Raw genomic sequence first — 21276 nt, forward strand, 5'->3', positions numbered from 1 at the left:
CTTTATGAAGACAGCAGCTATTTGTAAATTAAAGGTGCAGTAGGTGATCTGCCTAAATGCCATCCATTAGCGTAATATCTTTGAAACACAGTCCCCTCCCTGCTGTCCAAAGCCACGCCTCCTGAAATCACGAACACGCACATTGAAGATGACAGTAGACAACCCACTAGATCATGTCATTCGCCAGTTAGAAAACTTTACAGTACTTTATAATTCTACAATTCTGAAAAAGAAAACTGTATTATATCTAGCACTTTTTCAGTTGTGTAGCAAGCAGAACTTCATAATGTCCAATATTTTATGCATGCAAGGATCGTTGGTCTCACTCTCTCACACACTTTGTCCTAAAGCAACTACTGTATGCTTAGTGGTTGGCTGGTGGCATGCAGGAATTACACTTATTACTAAGGCATACTTACATGCTATTTCAGAGCGAATATTTAAAGTAGCATGGCAAACAATATAGGGAGCGCGCCACAGGCTGTCATTATTTAAAAATGAACCACTGTGAATATAAAACCAACTTCACCTCAGTAAAGCAGGCTAGGCGGAATTGTGCTATCTATTTATGTTTTGTTGTTAAACTAAATACAAATCTACATTATCGATGCTGTAAAACGTCCCTTATGAAACTGAAAATAGTCACATCAAGCTTTCACCAGAAGATTTCAGTAGCTGAACAACACTTCTGTGCATATAAACTATTGGAAACAACAACATCTACATAAGCTTTGCGTGACTAAAATAGTTTTAAAACATAAAATTACCTGTCTAAAAGAAATACTTCAGCCATAGGTGCAAAAGTAACTCCGATATTGATTCAGGATTTTAAAAAGTTTTGATTCAGCATGTTTTTACCTATGTCACTCTCTCTCTCTCTCTCTCTCTCTCTCTCTCTCTCTCTCTCTCTCTCTCTCTCTCTCTCTCTCTCTCTCTCTCTCTCTCTCTCTCTCACACGTGCATGTGCAAATGGTGGACCAATGGCTGCGCAAATGTTTATTCTACATTTTTGATAGACAGTTCAGGCTTCTTATCAGATTTATGGGAAATGTCGGGCCGACAAATTTTAATTGGATAAAAAAATTTTGTCTGATGCCATCACAAACTTCTCAGAGCTCGCCAGAACTGAACTGAGCTCCCATACATGCGTGCTTGCATCTAAAAGGTAAAACAACCACAGAAATAGTCCTCTTAAAGGGGGTATTTATACACAATGCAAATCAAACATTAAGCGACCGTTACAATATCACTATTATTAACCTCGAAAAAAGCAGAGCAATCACTACCAGACTGCTGTTGTGTTTGCGATAAGGAGGGATGAGGCTGAATCCAGCTTCTTATTCGTAGCCTCTTATTGACTCTATCCGGTCCACCTTAAAAACCGCAACACTTCTGTTTTTCAGCTTCTTATTCGCGCTCAAGAAAACGCACTAAGCAAGGGCTTATTATGCGGTCCTGGCGCCATCTTGTGGGTAGACAACGTCAACCGTCTTTGGCCTCCGACGAGCTCTCTCAGAAATTGTAAATATTTTAAAATAGGCACTATTCTTACAAATAAACTGCATAATTGCAATCTAAACAACTACATTCTCGAATAAAAAAGCCTCAAAAGTACATTTTGTTGTCTAACAACAGTAATATTTGTCAAACTGTAGCGTCTCTGCTTGTTGCTGGCTGTATGTGGGCGGAGTAATACACAGAGGTGAAGGGTGAATAGGCCTTTGTGTGATGTTACTGGCAAAATATCGCACAGCTATCAGCCAATCAAATTCAAGAACCAGACAGAACTGTTGTATATATATATATATATATATATATATATATATATATATATATATATATATATATATATATATATATATATATATATATATATATATATATATATATATATATATACACATTTAGATCATTTACTGTAATCATTAGTGTAGGAATGTGAAGAGACTTTCAACCAGCAGATATGTGGAGATATGTACATTTTATTAGCACTTATGTAACTAGCAAGAACAGCCTTACCATGACCAGCCATTCTGAATTGCTGCTAGATCTAATTAATGTTTCAGTAGTGGTCTAGCTTAGCTTAGCATCTAATGTTTATTTGTTGATAAAACATTGTTTCCCTTTGTGAACTAAAAGCTAATGCTTTATTATGAAGATGAGACTAACCCGAAGCAAGAATACAGATGCAGACAATCAGACTCGCTCTGTTGATTTCTTTCTCGCATAATACTGTACATAATCCAAGCAAGCAAATCAGCATTCTGTCATTACCAGCTATAAAGTGACACTTTTGAAGAAGTAATGAAAGCTTGTGCTTAGCTATTAAAATGTCAGTTTTGCCGTAAACAACTTTTTTTTTTAAGATTATTATTTATTTACATCCTTGTGTTGTCAGACTGTTGCCGTATGGCTGAATAAATACATAATTAATATCTTATCACAAATATCTAATCAGCCAATCACATGGCAGCAGCTTGGTACATTTGGCATGTAGAAGTGGTCAAGGCAATTGGCTTCATTTTTTGATGCCAGACAGGCTGGTCTGGGTATCTTAGAAAGTGCTGATCCACTGGGATTTTTACACATCTCTAGGGTCTACAGAAAAATAGTCCAAAAAAGAAAAGAAAATATCCAATGAGCTGCAGGTCTGTCCATGAAAATACCTTGTTGATGCCAGAGGTCAGAGTTGGAACCCTGAAAAATAATACATAGTGGATTCCCTCAAGATTTTTCTTATAGGAAGTGTAAGAATACTTTAACATTTTGCTCTATAACATAAATTAGACACACACTATGTCATAAATATGAATGTTTAAACTGTTGTGTATATTTTATAAAACTAATGGTTCTAATATCTATCTCAATGAGAATGTTTGGGGTGTCTTGAACAAAATGTGCATATGTTGTGAAGTTATGTTTACCACAGACCTTGTTTTACTTATTAATAGAGCATCTTAATTATGAAACCTCGTAGGAAAATCTTGAATAAACCCACTTCGGAAAAAAAAAATCTACTTCTGGGATCTGACATCATTTCTGCACCACTAATATATGCTGGACTGCAGCCCTCCAAAGGCAAGACTGGACACACCTGCTCTAACTGAACTGGTGATCCTGTAATTGTGTCAATAATGATGACAATCATCATATTCAACTACTGAGAACCTCTGAACGACAAAGATTAGCTATGGTCTGTCAAATGCACGAAAATAAAAAACAGTTTTTGTGCACTAATGCTGTAACAGTAGGCCACTGTCCACGTGATAATATTTACAGTGTCCAGGCTTCATGACACCTTATGAGTTGGTATTTGCACGCATGGTCTCTCTAGACTTCAAGAAGGCAGAGGTAGTGGCAGCATGCAGTTATTAATGCCTTGCGTCCCTCGCAGCTATGTCTGCCGCCACAGCTTCATGCTGTATTAATCAGAGCTCCGGCACGGACTGCCCCTCCAACTGCACATGATTAAGTAGGACTGGAGCAGTGTTTAAACAGACACAGCCACACTCCCCTCTCTGAAACAAGGCTTTTGAGCATCCCCAGGGTACAGGAGGGGTAATGAATACATCGTTTGGAGAGGCGTTGTGATGCCCTGGAGAGGGCTCTGCAAGAAGAGGACTTCTTTTTCTCCAGCCCTTGTGAATGAGGCTCTGGCCCAGAAACAGGCAGGGTGGGATGGCCATATGGACAGGCTGGTGTGGCTGGTGTGTTTGGGTTGGACAGAGGTCCTGACAGAGCTGCCCCGCTGAGAGGAAGGGCCAAGTCCACGGCTCTAGTATCAGTGCACTGCCAGAACAGATCCGGGTCAGTGTGGCTAATGGAAGCATGGGCCCAGGACAGGATGGCCTCTGCCAGGGATGCAGGGCTTGGGGGAGAAAGCTTCCAGCCGGAAGAAGGCAGACATTATGTCATTCCTGTTGCTCACTTGGCAATGAATGACAAAATAACATTTTTATATTCCGCTGCACAGTGGGTAGTTATTTTGTGTAAAGTAGCCCCTAAATGTATTTGGGTGCTTGCTCAGTATTTAAAAATGTATGAATACGACATCCATTTAAAAAAAAGACACTGCAAACATCACCCGCTTCAAATGTTATCACTCGATTGAATGGGTGTTATCAGTGGTTATCAGCTGATAGATATGGGCCAGTAGGGCCCCTACTGCTCAAACTGGTGTTAAGATTGATTTATACTTCTGCGTCAAGTGCGTATGGTCCAGCGCTCTAAAAAATGTACAGTAACTACACATCGCAACAACGTGTAGCACAAGCTCTGACAAGTGAGCGAGTGATTACAAGTGTCAAGTCCTGTAAAGGAGCTCAAGATAAAAACTTTTGTGTTGTGTTTACCTTATGGTTAAAGTTGTTGCCTGTTCGCCAGTTCCCGTCTCAAAATCAGCAAGTTTGAGCCACTTGTACATGAAGGTAGTGTCCAGAAAAAAACAAAACACCCGCGAAGAAACTCAACACAGAGCAACATAAAAACCCCACTGCCAGCTTGTGTTTCGGAAGTGTTATTGCAGAGCAACACAAACAGCACACAGAAGAATATATCACTTGACGCAGAAGTATAAACGAGGCTTTATCATCCATCCACATGGTTAATCAGTTATACTATTAGAGAAGACTCCAGATCCAGATCTGTTTTTACACTATTGTGATGGTTGGGTGTAGGGTTGGGGTAGAGGTAGACCTTAATAAAATAAAATTAATGGGAAATTTAATAAATAACAAAAATAATTCTCGTTAACTTCCGGATGCATCCGTATGTGATCCATAGCTGATTAACCATGTGGATGAATGAAAGTCTTCTGAGCCTACCAGTAGGTGCAGAAGGCCCCTACTGGCCTATGTCTATCAACTAATAACCACTAATAATGCCCATTCGTTTAAGTGATAACATTCGGACCGACTGAAAGCATTTTGGTTTACTCTGAAATATTACATATCTAGATATTTGGACTCATTAATATTTGCTGTCAATTTGATCACCCTCAGGCTATTCAAGATGCAGGTTACTTTCTTTCTTCATTTGAATGTTTAAAAAGCTGAAACTGTGCTGTTTGGTGATCCATTAAATGCATAGCTATGGTTACTAACGCTAGTGATGCTATAGTGAAAGTGATATCAGAAGTTTGAGTGATGCATAGGCAGGTCAGGTGCAGTGTTTTGTAACACTGAATAACTCCCTTTTCAAGAGCTTCTAAGTTTTACTCAATAGCAAGTTTTGTTCAAACTTTACAGTGAAATTACATAAATGGAAATATTACACATCACCTGGCTTCTGTAGAGATTTTTAAACAAGATAGTTTAGGGAACTCAGCATTTGGAACTAGCCAAAATGATTCCCAGTTTATGTAGTTGAGGATAGCAAAATGCTGTTACTTCCGCCAATGAAAAGTATTCCTCTTATGTGAAATCCTCTTATAATTCAATTTGATTCAAGTATTTTGATTCCTAATTTCCTCTTTCATAGAGCTGCATCACATGAAGATCTCTATTTATATGACTTCCCTTATTATCATGTTTTCATGGACCTAGAATCACTTTCGCATTGCACTTGAGATTCAAAGCCAGGATCTTCCCCACAGATCAGCCGGGGATCGTTTATGCCGCTTATTGTCATCCTTGCAGATAAACGCGAGATAATGCAGTCTCAGTTTCAACCTAAACTCCTCTATTCATCTGCATGAGTGTGCAGCGACGCACCGACAAACCCTGGCCCGAGATGCGCTGATGGCAGATTTAGATGTGATGACACTCTTTTCTGCCTTAAATCAAACAGTTATTGCCCCCTTATCAAACCAAAAATACTCCCTCTCACACACTGTTTATGACAACTTTGACATTTCGCTCAGTTTTTAAAGCTCTTGTCAAATTTGCCAAACTGCAGGGCAGAGTGAGATAGAGACAGAGTTAGGAAAGGTTGTCAGAGAGAGGGAGAGAGAGAAGGAGAAAGGGGCTTTATAGACAAAGCATGTGATGGAAAAGCAGGGAAAAAGAGACAGGGAGATAGTGAAAGCAGCCTGGGGGGTTGTTGTAATGTATCTGCAGTGTAGCATGTCAGTGCAGCTTTACTTTACTGCATTCTTATCTGGCGTCAATAATTAATCACAGGTGAGGCGTGGTGAGAAACATGCCCACGGATGCCAAAGGATGCCTCAACCGGTGCCAACAAACAGCAGGGAAGCCTCAAACACAATGACAGCCATCCCTCCCTGCCTCAAGTCTCACCTTACGACATGTGCCTGTGATGCAACGCCGGCGCAGTCTGAATTACATCACCTGCGAAAAAAGCGCAGGAACGCCGCACGGCCTCCAAATCTACGGCAAAGCGACACGCTGGCTGTTTTATTGCTAATTAGGCCATATCTTTTTATTTCTAGACACCAAAAAATCAGCCACATGTATCATGGATATAAATGCGTTATGGTTGTGATCGATTGGCTGGAGCGCAGCCCTGTGGCATGAATATTCATGGGCTGATGTATAGAGAGGGAGGGAGCGGCATCAGAGGCTCGTGGTGTGTGATCCGTGGACTTTACAGTCACCGCCGGGTAGCCTGCGGCTAGCAGCCACCATAAACAATAACGCAAGACCCATTTATAACACTAAAACTCATGTGTCGCCGCAGCCACAAAGAGCACAAGTGACATTTTAATGGGCCTTTTTACTTTTTGTTTTTCAATAATGAATGCATGGCTTGCTGTGGTGTGCTCCACAATATGCGCTTCACTATTGTTTTGAGGCATAATGCAGATTTTTGCTGTACTTGGCATTTATAGGGAATAATTTAATACATATTGCAATCTTCACCCGCACTTTCCTGAGTCCGCTCTCAGACTGTGGGAATGAAGATTTTTTTTATTTTTGTGGTGGGATTTAGTGTGATGTCAGAGTTAGGATTCCTTTTTGTGAGCACCAATCATTTTGTTTGTCTCTCTCTGTGTGTGTACTGGTTTTGGTGGTTTACAAGGACAAAAATGTTCATAATGACATGGGTATGAGCCAAGCGGCAACCTTCCGATCTCCCTTCGGAAGCCAATACGGAAGTTACTGAAACTGCAATTCATCAAATTTCCGCTAGCCCTGGCTCCATATGGAGCAAATTTCTATTGAGCCCACTGTTAAAATGGCCAACTTTACAGCATAAAAAATGTGTTTACAGCCTGGTACAAAGAACGATTTTGGTTCATATAGCTCAGGGGTGTCCAAACTACGGCCCGCGGGCCATCTGCGGCCCGCAATCAGTTTTGTGGAGAGTGCAAGAAAATTCTACACTGGCTAGTTATGAGGTAGCTCAGCTAATCGCACAGCACAGGAAACCTTTCACTGAAGGAGAATTTATATAGGAGTGTCTGATAAGTGTTGCAACTGTAATTTTCCCAGAGAAGATTCAAGATTTTAAAAACGTAAGTCTTTCTAGAAACACAGTTGGACGACGAATTAAAATAATTCCATAATACACACACACACACATTTTTTTTTCTTTTTCTTTTTTTGGCCCGGGACAAGGTTTTTTTTTTTTTTTTGCATCTGGCAAAAAAGTTTGGACACCGCTGAAAAAGCTAATATTACCCTTCATGACAACTGTGATGGGGTGAATTTTTTAAAACTCATCCATTTCCTCTGTATTAGGTTATATTAAGTCTGCATAATTAAGGGCGTGGCCACTTGAGTGACAGCTAGGTCTCACTGGTCGCCGTCACTTCACCTCAGCTGATTCCGGCTGATTAGCCGCTGATCTCGGCATCTGAAGCGTTGTCATACAGTGTTATGCCTGGATTTCATAAATAGTCTTGCATTTACTAACACAGGCTATATTTTAAGTGTTTGGAAGTAATTCACACTTTCCTCCTGTTGAAAAACATCATAAGAACAATGCTTTAGTGGCTCAATGTATTACAACAGTGTTTTTAAAAGTCTAAACACTTTATTTCTTTAGTATACAACCAAGCACATGTGGTCAGAACACAAATGAGTCACAGGTAATGAAATATTAAGCGTTTCTCCCATAGGAAAGCCAGTCAAAGCAAAATGCTAGCATGCGTCTGTAGCTCGCTCCGCCTCTTTGCCCTTGTTTGGTATCCCCTGGTTGGTACGATGACACACAAACAAAATGGCGACGGTTGACCACGCCAACTGGTAGCTTCTTTTGGGTTTTTCATAAACCTATGGGTGACATCACAGATACTACGTCCATATCTTTTACAGTCTATGGTATGTTCTAATTGTACTCTATTAAGGTGATTTACGAAAATGCTTATCAGTAAGAATTTGCTACATGTCTCATGTGAGGCTTGGGTTTAAGGTTATAGGTAAGGCCATATAATATCCGTTTTTATATAAAATATATTACAAAGTGTGTGTGTGCGTGTGTGTGTGCGTGTGTGTGTGCGTGTGCGTGTGTGTGTGTGTGTGTGTGTGTGTGTGTGTGTGTCTGTGTGTTACCCAAAGGAGTTTGAATGCAGCTGTTAGTTTGCTTTTCTGTGTAAGCAGGGCTGACCCCTTTGTTGATTACTCACCAAGCACTTATTGTTCACACTGTGCCACTCACACGCAGACTGATGGGCACTGTGTGTTTATGAATGTGACGTGTTCAAATTGTTGAAGAAATATATGTTTGTTTCATGCATCAGGAATCATGTGGTTTCAAGGAGGGAATCCCCTTCTTTTTCCCTGCTTCTATACTTTTTTCATTCTTCCTTCATTAATTAATGCATTTTCTTCTTTTTTTCTGCATTTCTTTCTTTCATTTTCCTTCCCTCCTTACATGTTTGTTTTAGCTTCCTTCCATCTTACTGTTTTCCTTCCTCAATTTTCATTTCCTTGTTTATTTCCTATTTTTGTCCTTCTCTTCCTTCCTTCCTTCCTTCCTTCCTTTTCTAAATTCTTAATTTTTTTCATTCTTTCTTACATTTTTCCTCTTCTTTCCTTACATGTTTATCTTCCTTCCATCTTATTGTTTCCCCTTCTCAATTTTCATTTCGTTCAATTCTCCCTAATGTTTTCCTTCCTTCCTCCCTTCCTTTCTTCCTTTCTTTTCTAAATTGTAATTTTTTTCATTCCTTCCTTTCTTTTCTTTGCTTTTTTTCCTTTTCTCATTTCTTTCATATTTGTTTTAACTTCTTCCCATCTTACTGTTTTTCTTCCTCCATTTTCATTTCCTTATATTTTCCCTAATTCTTTCTTCCTTCCTTTATTTCTTTCTTCCTTCCTCTTTCATTTTTTGTCTTCTTCTTATTTTTATTTTTCATTCTGGCCTTTTTTCCTTTCCTTTCTAAAAAGCATTATTAATATGTGTTTCCAGTCACTGCGTATTACTATTTAACCTTTTCCAATATTCATTTTTTGTCTCCCGTAGAAACCAAACCAGGAAACGGGCTGTGTAAAACAGGAAGCATTGCTCTCTTTGGAAACGTAGTGTACAGCGGGCTGCTGAACGATCACTTCTGGCATTTCGGGGTTCCCCTTGTCACAAGACTGGTGAGTGAATACCCGATTTTTGTTCTCCAAGTTGGTGGCATTGTTGGCACATGCCTCTCTGCTCCCTTTGCCACCTTAGGATTTCCCACTGGCAGCTGGGATTTGCCATCGGTTGTGTTTTGGCTGTGTAGAATCTGGTACAGAAATGCCTGGGGTTTTTTTTAGACAGAACACGTGCTTATAAATGTGGGCTTCTTTTATTGTTTTATTTTGATTTGTTTGCTCTCAAGAAGGTCTTGAAATATAAGGGAACATGGCTGTGCTGGCATATTTAGTAAACACATTCACGACTAACAGCAGAGAACAGTAGTGGAAAGGGAATAGGGCTGATCTTGCAGCCGCACGTCATGTTCTTCTTTCTGATTTCCCTGTCTGCCTTCTTTCTCAATGATGCAGGATCTAAATGAGAAGATAATGCATTGGCGTATGATGTGTCTGTTTAAGAACTGAATATTAGTTGGCTACTCAAGTTTTAATTAAACTGTAATCTTAGCGCATGTCAGTGCCTCTGTCTTATTATGAATTGATAAATATTGATGCTCCGTCTTCCTCTGAAAGATGTCAAACAGTATTAGCATACCGGCAGGGAAGGACAGGGAGGAGGCGAAGCTGGAGCAATTTACTGTCTTATACTCGATTAAGATAAAAAAGGATTTCAGAGGATCAGAAGTATAAATCTCATAGGGTATCTTGTTTTTCACTGTTTCTCCAATTGAGCATGCAGATGTGTTTCAGACGGAAACTTTACAAGCAGAATTGGGATGTGGTTCAGCTGCGATCCTCAGAAAATGTAGCATCGTTTAATTCTAATTGAGATGTTGAGATGTTGTGTCATATATTAATATGATTTATTTTGTTTTGTTTTGTGTTATTTTTATTTTATTTTATAATTATTTTTTAGGGGTTTTTCACCTTTATTATGATAGGACAGTAGAGATTTCAGACAGGAATGTATTGGGAGAAGAGCAAGGGTCGGAAAAGGACCTCGAGTTGGGAATCGAACTCGGGTCGCCGTGAGCACGTTAGTGCTATATGTCGGCGCACAATACCACTAGGCTATTTATTTTATTTTATTTTATTTTATTTTATTTTATTTTCGGCTCAGTCCCTTTACTAAGCCGGGGTCGCCACAGCGGAATGAACCGCCAACTTATCCAGCATATGTTTTACGCAGCAGATGCCCTTCCAGCTGCAACCCATCTCTGGGAAACATCCACACACACTCACTCACACTCATACACTACGGACTGTTTAGCCTTCCCAATTCACCTGTACTGCATGTCTTTGGACTGTGGGGCAAACCGGAGCAATCGGAGGAAACCCACGCGAACACAGGGAGAACATGCAAACTCCACACAGAAACGCCAACTGACCCAGCCGTGGCTCGAACCAGCAACCTTCTTGTTGTGAGGCGACAGCACTACCTACTGCGCCACTGCGTCGACCTTTATTTTATTTATTTTATTTGTAGAATAAGCATTGACACTCTGACTTTCTAATATTATTAGGTGAGTTGCAGCCAAAATCATAATTTTGTCTTTAAAATTAGCTCATGGTTTTAGTTAACAATATTACAGTTTTTCTCAGTTGATTTGGTACATTTCTCAGATGTAGTTTCAGAAATTCTCAAAACTACTTGTTCGATCTTCACATCATTGTGTCACTTGTGTGCATGAAAATGGCAGTTTCTCATTCCTTTGAACAAGTTGCAAATGCTTTTGTACATCTATACAAATAATAATGTACAATTCTTTGCTGTTTCCTACATTATCAATGTCATGTTGATCAAAATTGATTATTTTGGTCTCTGTCTCACCTCTAGACCATTTCAATGTGGTCATCTCATTGGCCCGTGAACATTTCCTGCTTGTTATCAAACTATTTCATAACTGTAACAAGGCAATTCAATCATAATTTAATGTTAAAACGGCTATCAAAACATTATTTATCAATATGTGGCTCTTTTTGGATTCTCGGAAGCTATAGAAATTTAAAATGTAAAACAGGAAATATTCGGACCATTGTTTTTGTTTACATCCCTCAAAATGGTCTCTACAACATTTAATCGTTTGTTCATGGCTTAAGTCTTTACATGCAAAATGGTGGAACAAGTTGTCATAATATTTTGTCATAATGCATTTTTCTATACATTCCCATTAGAGTTTTTTTCTAAATCTGTCTACAATTTGTACTTTTTTCCCAGCTGAATTTAGACATTTTCTAATGAAGGAGCTTGTCCTATGTTCACATTTCTACTTTTGTTTTTGTTTTGTTTTTTGGGCTATGCTGTGCTGTCTTTTCCTTTCTGTATCACAATGGCATTATCTGTCAACAAATTACAATACAAACAGATTTTTTATTTTCTTTTTGCCATAGTTTACATCAGAACATAACTTCAGAGTACACTGTTATATTGACAACATGACTAAGTAATTTGACTGTCTTATCCGTACACAATGACACAAGGACTTGACATTCTGATGGCACTGACACATTCATTGACACAGAAATTTAGTTTTGACAGATAAACTAAGGATTTTGAACGAGGAACTGGCTTTTGCAGGTGATCCATTGTGTTTTGCTATTTGTACATGTTGTTTTGAGAAATGCACTTACTGTTTTGAAGATTTCAATTCTGATCTGAGAAATGTACCAAAGCAACAGCAAGAAATGAAGTTTCACAAACTAATTTCGAGAGAAGCACATGATATGATTGATCACATCTGGTCTCTCATCTGTAATCATTAGTAAGCCAATTGGATCATACCAAACTCACTATATATAGTATGACAAACATTACTCCACCATCTTTGTTTTTTGAAGAACCATCTCCCATTCACCTCATCTCCACCTTTTCTCCGTTACCAAGGGGGAGCTCTCGAGAGCTAGCTGATCTCATACCCCCTCACATGCTCAATTATCTCCGAGCTCAGGGTTCTCTCTTGGGACAGCATGCCAAACCTGCTAATAGCATCAAGCAATATCTAAGTGTGAACTCTTGAAAAACTGTTATATTCCCAGCAGACACACAGCATCATAAGACATTAATATTAAGGTTGTCAGCGTCTAAGGACAATGTTATTTTAACGTCCAATAATGACGTTAAATGGCATTGATATTTTGTTGATTTTAAGTTGTGTTGGAAAGTGACCAAAATCCAATGTCGAGCAAACATCATAAACCAGGGGTCCAAACTTGCTAAAATCTGTAGGACACCGCCCCTCCAGGACCGAGTTTAGACACCTCTATCTTAAACCAACGTCATATTGATGTCAAATACTGACATTTATCCGTCAGATATGGCAACCAAAATCCAACAACTGATATACGTAATTTTGGTAACATCCATACAATGTCAAGCTGTAACATCATTAGATGTTGATATTTTGTTGTTTTTAGGTTACGTTGGAAAGTGACCAAAATGCAACATCTGTCCGATATTGGACATTGACGTCGGCCTGACGTTGGGTTCTGACGTTCGTCAACCCGATTTTCATTTCCAAACAAAATGCAACATCTGGCATCATGTTGACGTCCTGTCTTGCCATCTAACATTTCATAATCAGTATTTTGATTGTTAACAGGTTCCCCACATCTATGTGATCACTGGCCCATGTGTGATCACATATCAAATGACAGTAATTCTTGTATTTAACTGTGTACAGTAATAGTCATTTTTGTCAATTCAAAGTTTTGCAGATGACATTTGCTGTTATGCTTGTTGGAATTATGAGTAAAATTCTGCATCATCATTGTGTAAACATGAATTTTGCTTACTGAATTATCAGAATTGTTGTGCAGCAAAACAATACTTACATCTTTACAGTACATATATCAGCCTGCCAGAAATCATATACACTTAATATAATTAGAAAAACAGACATTCTTTAATAACGTTATTTATTCTTGTCAAACTGTTTATAATAAATAGATTGAGGAATGCTAATAAGATTGATGTTTTTGAAAACAAATGAGGGGGAGAGGGTGTAGTGGATTATGTTCTGGGTCACTGAATGTTTTGGTTTGTTTATATGCATTAAAACATGTAGTAAATCATCTGTAGTCCAATGTCTAATTTGGCGTTACAATATTTCGCAGAGCTGGAAGGCTTATAGCAATTATGTTTCCAAACTTTCCTTTCCACTTTTTGGAAATTCTACTAATGGCTTTTGGAAGCACAACACTTTGAATAGCCAAAGCATGTTTAAGCGTTTAAGTGTGCTTGCATGCTACCACTCAAATCACTATAAATGAGTTCTACCTCAGTTCCAAAGCACATTGCTTTTTGACAAATTAAGTAAATTAGTCAATGCCTCTGTAATCAAGTGCAACAGCGCTTTGCATTTTATCTGCTTGTTTTTTGATTAGGCCATACTTCCATGCATGTCGCTTGCAGTGTCGGTTTGGTCATTGGAAAGTGCTTTTAATGAAAATGGACTGGCATGGTGATCCGTTCCTCAATCCCCCACCCCAAACTCGCTTCAGACGCTAAACTACACCTTAACCAGATTAAGTCACTTAAACGTGTTTGGAGAATCAAGCCTCCCCAGCAGATGGAGAGAAATGGAGGGCGGTTGTTTTTGAATTAGGTCTCCCTCGATTTTCCTTGCCGGGTTAATGAATAAATGAACTGGCGCGGTAATTGGAAGGGAGTGCGTTGAGAGAGAAGGAGAGGAGCATGCAGCTCCATTGAGTTTATGGAGGCAGAAATGATGACGTTGGATAAAGCACTGATGAGGAAGGTATAGCTCAGTGGGGCGAACATGCCTGAGTTTGTGTGTGTGCGTGTGTGTGTGTGTGTGTGTGTGTGTGTGTGTGTGTGTGTGTGTGTGTGTGTGAGCACAGAAGGGAGGACTCAACTTCATTATAAGGTGCTTTAAGTGCGACACGCTGTGATTGTGCCATCTTCTTTCCAAACAAAGGGCAGGAAGAGGGGACAAAGGAAACGGCAACGTCCAAAAGCCGTCGCAGGGACGTGCACATACTGCTGAATCCTGTCAGTCTGTGCTCAGAGCCGAATTTCAGCTTTTCAGCAGAATGTGTGTAATTGATAGCACTCTGGGGCTGCTCGGGCCTTGGCAGCACGCAAAACGAACGCAAACCTCCAAAGACAGAGACTTTTAATATCTGGCAGGCTCGCTCAGCATGGAAGCTAGACACTGTGTGGCGTGGAGATGTATTGCTGCTCACTTCTGGATTGCAGTTTGGGGGTTAAAAAAAAGAGGGAATCGCTCTTTTCAGCTCCTGTCGAATATACCAAGGCTTGCACTATTTCCAAGACCTGCTGCGCTTGCGGCCAATATGGCGTCCCAGATGTGTTCACCTGCCGTTGGCAGCGGCCAGCTCCTAATTAAGACAGTCTGGCTTGGCTACTGGCTCAACCTGGGCCTGCTCAGACCAAACTTTGCCCATCTGCCCTGCTTAAAGAAGAAAAATACCGCCTTTACACATCACGCCGCTTGACATCTATACTCAGGTGGGGTGTAGAGGGCGTTAGTTGCTGCAGGCAGGGTGAGACGTGCATGACTGTGTGCGGATGAAGGATAGCGTGAGCAGTTGTGTTAAATGCACATCATGCATCTGGATTTTTCTTTTCTTTTTTGTCTATCTGTCCTTGTCTTTCTTTGCACTGCATCAGGGCAGCGTGTGCTGCAGTATCAGTGAAATAAAAAAATAAAAAAATTTATATATACAGCTGAAATCAGAATTACTGTATTAAACCCCCTTTGAACTTTTTTTCTTCTTTAAATATTTCCCAAATGATGTTTAACAGAGCAAGGAAATTTTCACAGTATGTCTGATAATATTTTTTCTTCTGGAGAAAGTCTTATTCGTTTTATTTTGGTTTGAATAAAAGCAGTTTTTAATTTATAAAAAAAAAACATTTTAAGGTCAAAATTCGTCCCTTTAAGCTATTTTTTTTTTTTTCGATTGTCTACAGAACAAACCATCATTATACAATATCCTCTTAAGGACCAAGGTGTTTTTTTACATGTATTTTTTTATTTCTTTTTGCTATTTGGGCTTATTAGAACCTAATTAGAATAAAAACCTCAGTAACATTTTTTGTTATGATGTACTTTTAGAGAAAAATTATGTCCATATATGTGGACTTCTGGTCTGAATTTACATAAAACACTTTTTTTTTCTGCATATTTAACATATATATTTTTTGTAACTTGCTTTTACTATCAGAGAGTAAAAACAAAATTTTTTCCCCCATTTTGGACAGTTAAAAATAGTGTTTGGGACATTTCATATGCTGCAAAACAGTTGCAGGATGACACTGTATGTCTGAAACAAATATAAAACCTTCAATGTATTTTAAATTGCCACTTAAGAGCTAAAATGTGCTGTCCATGTATGTCATCACTCAAGGAGGATAGCTTGCCTAATTACCCTAACCTGCCTAGTTAACCTAATTAACCTAGTTAAGCATTTAAATGTCACTTCAAGGTGTATACAAGTGACTTGAAAAATATCTAGTAAAATATTATTTACTGTCATCATGGCAAAGATGAAATAAATAAGTTACTAGAAATGAGTTATTAAAACTATCATGCTTAGAAATGTGTTGGAAAAATCTTCTCTCCGTTAAACAGAAATTGGTGAAAAAAATAAACAGGGGGGCTAATAATTCAGGGGGTTTAATAATTCTGACTTCAACTGTATATATTTTTAGATGTTAGTATTAGTGGGTTAGTCTTAATGGTATCTAAAAGCTAATGTGCTCCAAAACAGTGACAGAATTCAAGTTTAGATGATATAAATGATAATAAATTAATTAGATGATATTTTTTGACGTCATCTCATACTTCAGCTTCTCATCAAATCTCCTGACCAATCAAATAGGGATGTTACGATTCACCTGACTCACGATTCGATACGATTCACTATACTAATCTAACGATTCGATTTATTCGCGTGTTTTAAACAAAGTTATTTGAAACAAATTTAAGGTTAAGAGCCCTTTCTTTTTTTTTCATCAATGCTGCACATTTTTGCAAAATAACATATTTTCTGCCATAACTAAATAGCCATTTTAAAAACAAATTCCAAATAATAATAATAATAATAATACAAACTAAAGAAGACTCATTAATAAAAAGAAACTGAAACTGTGACTGTGCTGGGATTTTACATTTTTAAAAAGCATATCTATGTTTTCTGGCATAAGCTGAGGTCTTTGCACATTTACAATGTCCCCTGCTGATGAAATTATGTCAAACATCGAATAAAAAATCCCGATTTAAAAGACCTTTAACAAGCTTGTGCCTCTACGTCACATCTTGGCGCACAAGCTTAGAGAAAGATCAGACGACACATGGAGATCAAACCCATAGATCGGGTCAACAGACAACTATACTGCACAACACCGGCATTAAATATTGACTAAACGAATCGCAAGTTGGGGGAGTAAGAGAACACGACAAGAAGCATAACCAATTCAGGGCTCTGACTTTTTCCCTCTTTCTTCATCTGAGAGAAAAGGTTTCTTGTCTCTGTAATGGAAAATGACGTCCCAGGGCCAGTCGTCCTCCGAGTGCTTAACCCGAACAAGCAGCACCCTCGGCATGCTGGGGAAAAACAGTGCAGATAGTGGTAGAGAAGAAATGGAGAAACAGAGAAAGAGTGTTTTGGGTTTGAAGGGAGAAAGAGTAGCAGAGAGAGAAAACAGAATGGATCGAGTGGACAGAAATGTTACAGAAAGAACAACAACAACAAGCACAGTATGGAAGACCAGGGCTAGTTGATTTACAGATGTCCAGATACACAAAAAAGTTAGTATTTTTTTTCCTAGCAGTGGTTTGTGTGCTGTTTAAATAAATACATACATACATACATACATACATACATACATACATACATACTGGGCGACATGGTGGCTCAGTGGTTAAAACTGTCGCCTCATAGCAAGAAGGTCTCTGGTTCGAGTCCTGACTGGGTCAGTTGGCATTTCTGTGTGGAGTTTGCATGTTCTCCCCGTGTTGGCGAGAAGAGTTTCCTCTGGGTGCTCCGGTTTCCCCCACAGTCCAAAAACATGTGCTATAGGTGAATTGAATAAACTAAATTGGTCGTAGTGTATGAGTGTGTGTGAATGAGAGTGTATGAATGTTTCTTAGTACTGGGTTGCAACTGGACCGACATCCACTGTGTAAAGCATTTGTTGGATAAGTTGGCAGTTCATTCTGCTGTGGCAACCCCTGATGAATAAAGAGACTGAGCCGAAGGAAAATGAATGAATGAATACATATATACATACATACATTAAAATATATTGTACATACACTTTTATTGGCTTGATTTTTTTATTATTAACTTTTACAATTTGTTCAATACATTTTTTGGCCCCCAAATATTTGTATAAGACTCTACTGCAACAACCTTTGCTGTTTATTAAGGCAATATTAGATTAATATGTATTCACTATTCATTGTTTTACCTGAAAACCTAAAATGGTCATGTTTTATATCCATTTTGCAACTAAGAACTAAACACTACCTGACAAAAGTCTTGTCATGTATCCATGTTTTTGTAACAACTAATAATAACTTGACTTCTAGTTGATCTTTTGGTATCAGAAATGGCTTAAACGAAAGCCAAAGGCTCATGCTTTGATTTTTTTAATTATTTAATTAGGACAGTAAGGCCTGACTTTGCTTAGACAAGTCTTGTCACTTAACAGAAATAATGTACAGTATAGAATATAAAGTCATGGTGCAGTGGAAAATAATAAAGGCTTCTGGACTGGCAAAGACAGCATTATTGCAGGACTCCCAGAGTTCATCAAGATTCTTTGGACTCATCTTTTATGCCTCCTTCATCTTACGCCAGACATGCTCAATAATGTTCATGTCTGGTGACTGGCCAGTCCTGGAGCACCTTGACCTTCTTTACTCTCAGGAACTTTGATGTGAAGGTTGAAGTATGAGAAGGAGTGTTATCCAGCTGAAGAATTCGCCCTCTCTTGACACCTCAGGCTGTTGATGTTGCCATCCACTCTGCAGATCTCTCGCATGCCCCCATACTGAATGTAACCCCAAACCATGATTTTTCCTTCACCAAACTTGACTGATTTCTGTGGAAATCTTGAATCCATGCTGGTTCCAATAGGTCTTTTGCAGTATTTGTGATGATTGGGATGCCAAATAATCAACTAGAAAGCAAGTATTTATTTGTTGCACCTACAGCTGGGATCGACGACAAGACTTTTGTCAGGTAGTCTATCTAGAAAATACGCCTGAATTTGTAAACAGTATAACAACTACACTGTAAAAAAGTTCTTGCTGACTTAACTTTTGTAGTTGAATCAAATTAACTTTTCTAGTCATCTCTACTTACTGCACATCATTCGAACTGATTACAAATATTAAGTTAAACTTTGCATAACTTATTAAAATAAGTTAAAGCAACAAAGAAGATCTCTTGCCTTTTTGTCATTACAGTGTAGTCATCTGAATAAAAATCGACTAAAAATCGAAGAGTAGGATGAAGTTTAGTTTCTTTAGTTTTCCTCACAAATGAATTACATATGCTTATGTTATGCGATATTAACACAGAGACATTTTTAAAGGATTGTGTGATGCTCAAATCTGCTAAACCACTCTTTCATTCGTTTTTCTTCAAGCCTCTTCATATTGTTAAAAAACCGAAGATCAGTCCTCTCATGGGTTTCTTTCTTAACTTATTTATGATACTGACTTGAAATAGACTTCAGGCTTTGATAAGACAGTTTCTTTAATGCTACGCAAGAGTCTTTTGTTGTTTGGGAAAACTTGTGATTATCCTGAAACTGATTGAGGTGCGTATGTTTTTACATTACCATCCTTCTTAAGGAAAATTTAATAAGCTAAAGTTAAATTAAATTTAAATCAGCTCAGAGCACATTTCTTTTATTAAATGATGTACTTATTAAACTATTTAACATATATTTACATATATTCAAGATGACTAAATAATGGATAAAACTTTAAAATAACCTGTTCTAATATTGAATACGTTTCAAAGCATATGCAGTCTTTTAAACATGTATTAAACATAACATATTAAACAATTTTTGTGTGTGTGTGAAATACTTGATGTATTTATCTTCTTCAGGGCAGTACTAAATAATAAATAAAGATATCACTTCTAAAAAAGTCAAATTTTTTTCTTTAAATGATGAGCATTAGATTTTAGGCTCGTGATTTTTACAAAAGAAGATAGATTAATGAGTAAAACTATATGATATTACAGAAGGCACAATTCTTGCATTAATTTACAGTGTACATAGATAAAATATTCTGAAGCACAACCCAAAATGTCATCTTTCTCCATTGACGCCACTCCTGATACGCTTTGTTGTAATCAGAATAAACAGAGAGTATTAGCATTCTCTCAAATCCAAATGTGAGCGTGCAACAGCACAGAGGTTAATATTTAAGAACGCTGTAGCTGCCTGTTGGCGGTGTGGGTTTGAAATTGCTGAGACAGCTGAGATGTTAAACGGCAGTGTAACCCCCCCACTTAACCACCCTCCCTCCCGAAAGGCGCGTGGTTGTGTATACGCATGCACTTACTGTAGCCGCTCCAACACACACACACACCAAAAAAAAAGCTACCAAAAACAGCAACCCAGTTCTCATGGCACGCAACCTGTCAAGCGATTCCCCCTGCTCTCCACCGGCACACTCCGACTCCTGATTGGCTGGAATCACAGCCGGAATCCTGCAAGCCCCACCGAAACCCTCAGCTCCCTCACTTACACTGAGAAAAAGATTGGTGGGAAAAAAGAAAGAAAGAAAGAAAGAAAGGATCACGCATTACATTGCAACTAGTTTACTTACGCTTTGGTCTTCTCTTTGCTCCCACCGTCGGCTCTTTGTTGTCTCGTTGACACGTTGCACGACTTTTCATGTACATCAGCTGAGCGTCAAGACCAGGCGAGGAGGAAAAAGAAGGGTTCCTACGGTCTTCTCAATCCCCACCACTAGCCGGCTTCCCTCGGCAGCCTCCTCCGCAGAAACAGCAGCAGCAGCAGACGCTCCTCTCCTCTCCTCCCCTCCCTTCTGCACTGGGATGCTGAGCTGCTCCGTGGCTGTATCAGTGCCTGAAGTGTCAATGGACTCCTTTCCCTGCGGAGGAACACAGCCTTACTGAAGGAATGCTGGGAACAGATGCCAAACACCTCCTGGAGTGCCCGCTCTAGAACGCTCGCCAATAAGACCCTGAACAGATCGACACGGGGCAGAAGACGTGCACGAGTGAGTGACGTGAAGAAAGCTCTACTTGTGTGGTTGTAGAAAGAAGAAGACTGAAAAGTGAGCAGCGGCGCCTTTGCTTGTTCGCCTTGTTCTTGTCAATTCGGTTGATTTTTGCTTTATATATATTTATATAAAATAAAACGGATAGAGTGTCAACAGTTGCCTGTTTTCTGGGAAGAGCGAAGGACTTTATTAGTAGCAACTACCGACTCCAGTGCGCCAACCAGATCTCCATCTGTGAGTGCCCACCTGCCCCTGGTCGAAATGATGATGTACTTTTGGGTGAGTACCACCTTTGTGTCAGGTTGGCCTTTATGCCGTCATTCCTCCCATAGACTTTGCTAAGATATATTGACGTAGCGTGTGTCTTTATCTCATTCTCACTCTTTCCTACACTTTATCTCTCCCACCTAAACACAAAGATTTGCTCTCGCTCAGTTGCTGCTTTGCATTATTTGCTTTCAGTCGGAGCTGTGTTTAATTTTCCTCCACTCCGAAGGGGCCTTGTTCCGCAGTGCTGGTCCTGGAGGAGATGAGTATTCAGC

At 39.0% G+C, this 21276-nt stretch overlaps 1 protein-coding gene across 6 annotated transcripts in view; it reads left to right on the forward strand.

Moving 5' to 3' along the window:
• The window catches only part of rbfox3a (RNA binding fox-1 homolog 3a), a 756006-nt gene that overhangs the window by 469713 nt on the left and 265017 nt on the right, over positions 1 to 21276 (forward strand). For 5 of the 6 annotated variants that reach the window (XM_056469067.1, XM_056469069.1, XM_056469070.1 and 2 more), the window contains one exon: positions 9367 to 9488. In XM_056469067.1, the coding sequence (XP_056325042.1) occupies positions 9367 to 9488 (122 nt within the window). Of the gene's footprint in view, positions 1 to 9366; positions 9489 to 20849; positions 21014 to 21276 lie in introns of those variants that run through there. The other variant, XM_056469071.1, reaches the window with a different exon arrangement.

Source organism: Danio aesculapii, chromosome 12 (assembly GCF_903798145.1).
Source record: "Danio aesculapii chromosome 12, fDanAes4.1, whole genome shotgun sequence".
NCBI classification, from domain to species: domain Eukaryota; kingdom Metazoa; phylum Chordata; class Actinopteri; order Cypriniformes; family Danionidae; genus Danio; species Danio aesculapii.